Below are 10451 nucleotides of genomic sequence, written 5' to 3'. Positions count from 1 at the left end.
GAAAGGGTACTGCACTTGTGACAGCTTTTATGAGACATTTTCCTGAGAGTGTTGAATTGATGCTGCTCTGTTGCACTTCATTATGCACCAACGTGTTTGTTGTTAGGATGACAACATTTTTAAGCTTTTTGTTGAGGCTTGGTGGTCTAGCAGTGTCAAAATGATTAAGATGGCCAATCAAATCAAAGAAGAGGGTGTTTACTGTCCACAGAGTCTGAACATGAATTACAGCTCTACACATTGAAAAAAAATATATATTGTGAGGTATCATGTAATAGCTAAACATATAATATTTGAGCGGTTTAACAATAAAAATGTAGTTATTCAGACTGCTTTTATGTCAAATCTCACTGTTTTGAATTGAAAGTAGAGCGTATCATTTACATGATTCATGTAACTCTTAAATGAATGTAATTGAAACGTATCCTTTTTATGCCCATTAGGTGTAAGACAAAGAAGGAATGTGTGCAAAATATATTTTGTAGGATTAAAATGTTATTTGCAAATAATTAAGATAGATTACAATCAATTCTAGTTATTTTGCTGTTTGTCTATTTCTTTATTCCTATAAATCCCTTAAACTCCTTTCAATTGGATTATTTCTTTCAATAAAATTTGGTTTGGCCCCCCTAATGTTTGACATGGTTAAGGCCTTGGATCACTGTACCATAGTATATATCAAGGACTTTTTGGCTAGGGGAATTTAAACTGCTTCTCAGTTCTGCTGGCTTCACCCCAACAGAAGCGATAAGTAGATTTGGGCTCTTACGGGGGTCAGGCCGTCCACCTGCAAGTTATACAAGTCAGGCATGTCATACATGACAAATGAGCATAAAAGAAACCCCTCTCCCTCTCAGAACACTGCAATCTAATTTACTAATTGTATGTGTGTGTGTTTGTGTGTGCGCTGATGTCTGTGTTCAGTTTCAGCTCTCCTTTTCAGACCCGCTGCTCTATGAGGAGGAACATGGCGCTATGGAGAAGAGTCAGATTCTTCTGGAAATCTCCCAGAAGCTTCCAGTACACACCTGTACAGCAGTCAGAGGTCAGGAAACCCTTCGGCACATAACATATAAAAAACAATAATGTGAAGTATAATTTAAATAACATCTCAAAACATAACTGCATCCAGTCCAAATGTAACTTGATTCACACTATACCTGTACACATTAAAATAGCTTTCAGTGAAAAGCATTTGCACCATGTTAGATGATTTCCCTGCATCAACACTTCATAATACAGGTGAATCTGTGGTGCCACAGTACTGAATATTTAGCACTATGGCAAGATAAATTATATTTTAGATCTATAATTTTAAGTAAATAAAAAACATGCAGTCGTTTAAGTGTAGCCCATTTCCCAAAATAAGTGACTTTTATTAGTTTGTTTTAATGAATATTTCAAAGAGTCAATATCAAACAATATCTTCATTTTCAGCATTAGGAAATAAATAATTTTCCCATATGTACTCAGAAAGGAGACTGTATCTGAAATAAACCCAAATTTATTGGAATCAGATTGAATCGAAAATTTGTATCGATACCCAGCCCTGAAGATAAACAAAATTGATTATTTGCCGAAAATGCACTCTTGGCTTCAAAAACATTATGTGTGGTCCTCTGAATAATCTAAGTTAGTCTTGTTTAGTACATCTTAAGGAAAAGAAAACAATGACGTAATTTCCTTTTATACTATTTTATTTAATACAACTTGACAAATGATCAATTCAGTAACACCAGTGTCGATAATAAACAAAACCAAAAAACGAGGAGCAAAAAATGTAATATGTCACACTACATTGCTGGAAGGAACACAGAGCCAAGGATAATCGCTAAAGTCTTTATTAACCCAACACAAGGGTAAATCCAACAAGGATAACAGGAGAAAGACCGACTTATGAAACTGATATACCCAACAACACTGAACTGAAAGGACACGGCTTATAAAGGCAGGATGATTGGTAAAAGAGCGTCCAAGAGCGTGACAGAATAAGAAATTAATTGAGTAATAAATGTATTTTATATATAGATCAGCATGTTCTAACAGTAATAGTAAGGATAACAATTGTAGTTTTTTTTTTCTTTTTTGAGTAAACTAATAATTTTAGTATGCATAACTATTTTATAAATGTCATAAGTGTTTTACCTGAATGGCCAGTAGACTCCTTTAATTTAGTTTGGGATCTAAACACTAAAACACCTACTGTATTTGTACTGATTCTCTTATTAAGTTAAGTTAAGTGATCCATTTATAATTTTTAAAGCCATTTTATAAATCAAGACATGATTTATAGTGACTTTAAATCACTTATATGCTGAGACATAAGTTTCTGTTAACTAATCTTAAACTATATTTTAATATATGAGATTCTATGATGAACGAAGACATGTAACTGTCTGTTATTAAAGTGGGATTCCATTTGCCTAAATGTTGGAGAAAATGCTATTTATTTATTTGGTTGTTTGTGTGTGTGTTCATCTCAGCTATCAGGTTCTGTCATCACTGCCAATTGATAAAACCAGATCGCTGCCATCACTGTTCTGTCTGCCAAAAGTAGGAATCTCTCTCTCTCTCTCTCTCTCGTCTTTCTCTCCCCTCCCTCTCTCCATTTCTTTGTGTGTATCAGTGCATCTCCAACTCATCACACTCTTCCCTTAATGAAAGGGAGACATAGAAATGCGATCTGTGGGTGAGTGTGTGTGTAATAATTACAGGATGTTGTTGAAGCGCTTGGTCACATTTATTTGAGTGGACACAGTGAATCTTCTCAAATGAGTTTTGCTCCGTGTCAGTATCACATTCCCATCCTTCATTTAAAGTCCTGGTCTGAGTGTGTGAGAGAGTGAGTGAGAGAGAAAAAGAATGACTTTGTGTTTGTGGAGATTTTGAATGTATGTGTCGGATCACACGTTTTTTTTATTTTATTATTTTATAAGAATAGTTCCTGTGGCTTGTGCACTTCCCTCCTGCGTTTGTAAGTAAAAAGCTGTGTGTTTGTAAGAAACAACTGCATCATAAAATTGTCATAAATTGTTTGGCCAAAATACAAATTCCCTTTACATAATAACACTTCCTCTAGTGAAAAAGTCCATCCCGTTCCATCCCCTCTCACTTCAAAACCCACCAAACATATTTGTTAAGAACTGTTATAGACTGTTCATGATTGTAAACAGTGCTTGTTTTGTGCATATTTCTCTCCTGATTCAGGCAAAAGGACTGGTAAAAGCAATGTTATACGAAGAGGACTAAAGAATGGTTTAATTTAAAAAACGTTTTAATGATGGCTTTGTTTATTATGAACATGTGGCTTTTTGTTTGTGGATGAGTCATGTGGATTGCTTGTGGATTATTGTTTTTATCAACTTTCTTCTTGACGGCACCCATTCACTGTGTGCAAGTGTAATGCTAAATTTCTATCTGTTCCGATAGAACTACACCTTAGATGATCTAAGACTGAGTAAATGGTGGGTATTATATTCCTTTAAACATCTTTAATTTGCCACTGATGTTGCTTAGGCTGTGCAGGCTATTGGTAATTCAGGCATTCATTTACCTTAAAATCAGGAAGTAAAATGGCTATTTACATTTACTTAAAAAATGTTTAACATGTTAAATCTTGTTTAAATGGCAAAATGACTTTTTCATTTACAAAAAAACAAACAAAAAAAAAAAAACGTAAAAAAAAAAAAACTGTGTGCTGTTGTGAGCATGTTTAGGCTGAATAACTGTATTGGATTCTCCAACTATAAGTTCTTCATGCTCTTCCTGCTCTACTCACTTCTATATTGCCTCCTCATCATTACAACGGTTACACCAACCTTCATTCAACTTTGGCTGGTCAGTGCATGTATTTTTTTGCAAGATTCAGATGCACTTTTAGTGGTAGAGACTATTGTCAACCTTTAGATGGCATGTCCACAGTCCACCTACGGTTGCTTGGTATCAATTATTTGAAATATATTACACATACTAATAAAATATAGCTTTGATGCAAAGTCACTTTGGATAATTTGTGAATAAATGTGATAAAAAGGTTTTATATTTTGTAGTATAATGAATTCTTACTTATGCAATAATCCTCATTATATTACATTCTTAAATCAAGACTTCTTATTTCTGTTTATGGAATCTTACTATAATATTCCTGGATTACACATTGCTCTCTCTCTCTCTCTCTCTCTCTCTCTGTCTCAGGGCAAACTGTTTGACAGTTGTGTTAAACTGCATGTTTTGTTCCTGACACTGGTGTCAGCCATGTTTGCTGTCACCCTCTGTTTTTTGCTTTTCTTCCACATCTGGCTTCTCACCAGCAACAAAACTACTATCGGTAAAACCTGCATTTCATATATTCACATATTTTGTATGAGGTTTTGCAGGGGTCATTATAGCTCTCTCTCTCTCTTTTTCTGTCAGAGTGGTTGTCAGTCCCCTTTTTTGCGGATGGACCTGGAAGTGAGGCATTTTATGTGGGTGTCTGGGCAAACTTCTTACAGGTGTTTGGAAAGGAAAAAAAGTATCTGGCCATTTCCAGTATCCAGCAGGTCAGCATTAAGCAATAATCATTGTTCTGACTCTAACAGTGTTTCTCAAATCTTGCCCTGGAGGGCCAGTGCACTGCAGAGTTTATTTCCAACCCTGATCAAACTCACCTGCCTGTGATTTTCTAATGATCCTCGCATCGCATGCTCAGGTGTGTTTGACTTTGGTTAGTGCTAAACTCTGCAGGAAAGTGGATCTTGTGGGCCAGATTTGAGGATCCCTTCTCTATGAACTCAAAAAGTCAGTTTGCATGCATGCTAATAAGCTGACAAAGGTTGTGTAAATGCTGTAACCCATTTTCTTTTATCGGAATAATTCATAAATGGCGAAAGCATACATTTTGCAAAGATTTTGTGTGGTATGTAAACATTAACCTGCTTTCTGTCTGCTTATTGAAGTACGCATGACCCAGAAAATGGAGAAAAAAAAGTGTTCTCATATCGTGCAGCAGATGTAGAAGTGCTTCAGTCAAAACGTTGCAACTGCATGAGAGGATAATATGTGAGCTGTAGGTTTCCTGCTGACATGTTGCAAGCTTTATTTAACATCACAACTGACAACATATGGAATACTCCAGGTCAGATGTGCAAATGGTTAGCAATTTTTTGACGTCACATAAGGGAAATAGACTGATTTATTAATAAAGCCATGTAAACACAGTTTACTTGCATTGCTAGGTTACTGATGTGCATGTAAATGGGGAAAACTGGTTATTTTAATAAGCTGATATTTGTGAGTTATCTGCTTACTAATGTGCATGTAGATGTGAACAATGATGCATGGCAACCACAAACAACCTACATTTAAGATTGACAAATCATTTTTGAAAAATAATTGCTTATTCAAATTAATAATAATAATAGTAAACGTAGATTACTGTTCAAAAGTCCGGGCCCATTAAGACTTTTTTTTTTTATAAAAAATTGTTTTCATTCAGCAAGGACACATTAAATTGATCAAAATTGACTGTGAAGACATTTATTCCTACAAAAGATTTCTGCTTAAAAAAAATGCAGTTTTTCTTTCTATTCATTAAAGAATCCTGGGGAAAAAAAACATGATCATGTTGTCCACAGAAATAATAAGCAGCACAACTTTTCAAGATAACAATGAATTATTGACAATAAATACTTTTTCTCAAGTACCAATTCAGCATTTCTGCATGGAAGTTAAGTAATGGCTGCTGAAAACTCAGCTTTGCCATCACAAGATTAAATAATTTTTTTATATAAAAATAGAAGATAGTTCTTTGTAATGATAATAATATTTCACACTATTAATGTATTTTTGATCAAATAAATGCAGCCTTGGTGAGTATAGAAGACTTCTTTCAGAAACATGTATTAAAGCTTATTGTCTTATATCATATTGGTATTGCCATCATTTTACAAAACAAATTTTGTCAGCCACTCTGGTCTGTTTTTACAGTGATGTTACCATAGTTAAATAAGCTTTAGGCATTTTGTCTAATGACACTGCTTAGTGCTTACCTGTGGTAAAATCACTGTAGGCTCAGCTGAGAGAGAGAAAAATATTTCCTGATATTAACATTTTCTAGTTATCCGATTGAAATGCAAGTATTGATCCATTTCAATACGTTATACCCTTGTTCAATACTGGCATTCCCCCGTTTAGTTAAATGGCAGCAATCAAAAGAATTTAAGATGTGTGTGATTTATTTTGGTGTAATGCCACAACACAGATGTCCTAGCTTTTATTGACCGACTGTTTCTGTTGTGTCTGTTACAGTCAAGGGGATGGACATTCTTTCCCCTTGAGATGGCAGATGTCCTCTCACAGTCATTCAGTGATAAATGGAAATGTACATTATGCCATGGAAGGAAGTGTGGGTAAGACATATTTTCTAAATCAAATTTCATAAGTGGTTAATCACTTAGAGCTAGTTTGTAGAGTTATCTAATTTTGTGTCACTGCTGTAGTCAGAATGGTTTGGTAAATCTTTTATTTAGAGTGAGACCGAATTTATTGCAGTTTTCATGCTGTGTCTGAAGGTGATCTCCTCTCTGCTTCTGTCATTAACTTAATTGTGCTATCACAAAGAGTAGGATTACGAACACTTACTTTAAAATTCCCCTACTGATGTAAAACAAACTCCAAATAGCATTCGGAATAATCTTTTTTTTTGTTCTCAGTGACTGGCCGTTTAAGAGAAAAATATATGGAAGCTTTTATTGTAATACAAACATTTTTTTATTTTGAAATTGGAGTCATTTGGAGAAAAAGAGGTTCAGACTGCAAGTTTATACTGCCCCCTTGAGGCCAAATCAGGGCTGCACAGCCTGATCGAAAATTCTGATTTGAGCTATTTGTCTGTCTCATTCTGTGCTGCCATCAGTCTCACCTGAGGGGGTCTCTGTTACCATAGCAGTGGGTGACTAGCAGTCATGAAATAAGGTATGAGAAATTATTGTTCTGCTTTTCAAGGACACCTCCTTGAAGCAGCAGCATACACGTATTCAAATTGTTATATATTATAAACCATTCTTTGTATTTGTAGGTTGACAGAATGTGTCATGTAACCTCATCACAGTGAATCTCTCAACAGAGGCGATTTTAGAAAGATCTCAATCACAGGTTAAGCTTACAGGAGTGGCGGAGGCCCTCAGGGAGACGAGGATGAGGGTAAAAACAACTGCCTGCATGCTCAGTTTTCACCTGAAACACTTCCTGCAGGAGTTTTCAAGTCTCTGAAACCGCTCTTTTACTGATCAAGGTGTCAGAGAGCCTTATCAGGCGTCCCTGTGAAGTGATAATGTTTTCAATTCATTATTTTGTGGTGAAATGCAGTCTGGTGTTTTGTATGAACTTTGTTTAAATTTTATTAAATAACAACAACAGTTTAATACAAAATATTTTATTTGTATCTTTTGATCATTCTAGAATGTTTGGGAACAGTCTAGAACACTGTTTAATCCTGGTGGCATCATGGATAAGCACATGTACCGTTATTTGAAAGATTGTAATACACTTGCTCACATTAAGCATGGGTAAATCCATAATAACAACCAATAAAAATACTGAGGCCAGCCCTGATAAACCAATCACACATACACGGAGACACTTTGTGTGTGCTCTACCAGATGGATGAAAAAAGAAAAGAAAAGAAAACAAAACATGCAAGCCACTTCAGGTGAATCCAAGTGAACGTGTGTGCAGTTGCTGGGTTGTCAGTCTGTGCCGAAATACCTCTGGCCGAAGTGTGTCGGAGCAACGGCATGAACTTCAGTTGTCAGTATAGTGATGTCAGGAAACTCCTGAACAATAGACTGTGCACCTGCACACAGCATTATTCAAAAATAGACCATATGTAGAAAGAAGGAGAGAAATACTTTTATTCTTAAGAGGATGCATTTAAATGCATACAAATTTAAAACCAAGGTGAGAGTAAAGACATTAATACAAAAAAGAAAAAAAAATCTAATAAGTGCTGTTTTAATGCACTTTAATGCACTTTTTAAAATCCACAAAAGTATTTAGCAGCACAATTTTCAACAATGTTGATAAAAATATACATTTCTTAATATACTGGATGACTTGAGGTGCTAAAATATAAGTTATTTTAACTTAATATTATAGATATTCAAAATCAAATATTTCAAAATATTGCTCATTTTACTGTATTTTTGTAAATAAATGCTGCCTTGGTGAGAGAAAACTACTGACCCCACCTTTCTGAATTGTAGTGTTTATAAATTATACGTCAAAATATTATTATAAATGAGTGAATATCAGGTTTACAGTTAAGTTCTATATTTTTTCTTTAATTCAGAACTATTAATATTTGCTAAGAAGATATAATACAGATTAAAAAAAATACAAATAATTGTCATGTTTGTGTGTGTGTCTTACCGTGTGGAGTGGAGAATAGACTCAGTAGTATGATATGTTTGGCCAGCAGGCCGTGTTCATTCAGCACCCGCACCGCTTCTATTACAGTGTTGCCTGTACCTGAACACACATTTACACAACAATGTCATTTCTGGAGTACTTACAGGACGGCCCAGATTAAATTGCAATTCCTGTCATTCTTAATCAACAAATGATTTATGCCATGACCCAAAATCAGTGCAGAAGATGCAAAATTAAAAAAAAATTAAGATTGCATCATATGGTCAGGTACTCACTAAGTATAGGGTACATGAGCAGAACCTTCCTCCTGCTGATGTCAGGAGGGAACTTTGCATAGTAAACTTTGGCCTTTTGTGTCTCCTCATCGCTCTGGATCAGAATCTTCCCAATACGGATTGACCGGCAGCAATCCCTTAGGCCTTGCTCCATGGCCTCACCTGCTCACACAATACATGCGTTTTGATTTAGTATTGTATAAGTATAAAGGGAATACACATAATTTTAGGCAGTATTTTTCTTTCTTTCTTTCTCTTTCTTTCTTTCTTTTCTTTTAAATGGCATAGCAGCTTCTAAGGCTATATTCATGGCGAGAATAAAGTGCCAGTTTTTTTTTCAGCAGGACTGTGTGTGTGTATGAATGAATGTGTGACAAAAAGAGACTTACCACTCCTCATTATGCTAACCCCACAGTTCCCCTTTTCAAACTTCACACCTTCATATTTATGTCCTGCATAAGGAACACAGAATGAAAGCTTGGTTTTTGCACACATTCAACAGGTGATGGTGGCAATGTTAATGTGCAGAAGGATTACAATAAACTGGGGGAATTAATCACCATGGTGACAGGCTCACCTGTTGGTGTGGTTACAGTGCACTCACTGTAGGGAAGCTGATTGAGACCCTCCTCCACCACTAATCTTATCTGGGAGCAAAACATCCAACCAGTCAGATTCAAATGGAAGGGTAGCAAACAAAAGAGAGAACACAAGAGCCACTCTACTTATTTTACAATACAAAAACAATCAAATGGATTCTTGAATAATAATAATAATGTGAAAATAAATAAGGGACTGTATGAAATGCAATCGACCATGCATGTCGATTGAAAAATAACTAAATTTAGTAAGATTATTTAACTTTATTTATAATACCTTCAATAAGGATAATAGCTGGTTATAAAACATTAGTTGGAAAGGTTAACATTTAAAGATTACTACCATTTTTTTTTTGGTGATGCTTACCAATCTATCAGCACAGAACACAAAATCACCTCTACTGGTAGATCTGAGTAAAACAGAAAGAGCAAAGGTCACAATGTGACGAACTGTTGTAATATATGCTACGTGTGCTACAAAATGACATGACATTATATCCCACTTTATTCCGTGTACATTTTAAATGCATTCTGATACGTTACAGGCTTATGTTACAGTACACATGCTGTGGTCATCTGATAAACTCTGGGCTAAATATGGGACACGTAATGTGCGCTCAAAGGCGTACTGGACACTCACTTGTCCCGAATGATTGTCTGAAGTTCTCGTATTTGGTCATTTAATGGCAAGAGTTTCAGCTGAGGTCCTATTTGTCGCTGGATGTCGCTCGTGGTTAGGTTTTCACACGGTTTCGTGTCATCTTGACAGGGCTCTGCAGCTGCGCTGCCTCGGGCGAAGCGGACGTGCTTCGCGGCGTGTTCGGGGCTCTCACTTTTATTCAGCTGCTGGTTATGGCACGGCATCTTCTCGATAAGACCCGTTTCCATAGAACTAAAACCACAAAAAGAAAAGGAGAAATAACTTCCCCAAACCACCTGGTCCACTTAAATGATTGCTGTTCCACGGACGATGTGTTCAGTCATGTCTACAGCTGAGCGGAGGAGACACGTTACATGAGGCACGTTCCCGGGAACAACAACCGGACGTCATATCCGCTGCTCACATGATTGGATAGAAATCATGGCAGTCTAAAGCTCATTGACGTAAGGGGCGGGACACTGCGGCCCTCATTCAAGAGAACTTTAACACATCATGTTTTAATAAAGG

At 36.0% G+C, this 10451-nt stretch overlaps 1 protein-coding gene and 1 long non-coding RNA gene across 3 annotated transcripts; one reads left to right on the top strand and one right to left on the bottom strand.

The window, feature by feature from the left end:
- Nucleotides 1–15: 15 nt before the first annotated feature.
- On the top strand, nt 16–7400 carry LOC128011833 (uncharacterized). 2 transcript variants are annotated; one of them, XR_008182659.1, is made up of 5 exons: nt 16–4327; nt 4414–4541; nt 6289–6389; nt 6896–6954; nt 7058–7400. It is a non-coding gene; the product is annotated as an uncharacterized LOC128011833 (long non-coding RNA). The 2 variants fall into 2 exon arrangements; XR_008182660.1 differs by lacking the exons at nt 16–4327; nt 4414–4541 and adding an exon at nt 5724–5849.
- Nucleotides 7399–10333, bottom strand: LOC128011788 (uracil phosphoribosyltransferase homolog). Its single transcript, XM_052594509.1, has 7 exons — nt 9924–10333; nt 9651–9693; nt 9262–9331; nt 9074–9136; nt 8685–8846; nt 8410–8508; nt 7399–7834 (listed from the first exon to the last, which is right to left on the bottom strand). Exons 1-7 carry the CDS (start codon nt 10169–10171, stop codon nt 7728–7730), a joined length of 792 nt encoding a protein of 263 aa, XP_052450469.1. The 5' UTR covers nt 10172–10333; the 3' UTR covers nt 7399–7727.
- Nucleotides 10334–10451: the final 118 nt, after the last annotated feature.

The sequence above is a fragment of the Carassius gibelio genome, chromosome A5 (genome assembly GCF_023724105.1).
Source record: "Carassius gibelio isolate Cgi1373 ecotype wild population from Czech Republic chromosome A5, carGib1.2-hapl.c, whole genome shotgun sequence".
Lineage (NCBI taxonomy): Eukaryota > Metazoa > Chordata > Actinopteri > Cypriniformes > Cyprinidae > Carassius > Carassius gibelio.
Note: the sequence above shows the minus strand (reverse complement) of the source record. Positions and strands in the feature narration are given on the sequence as shown.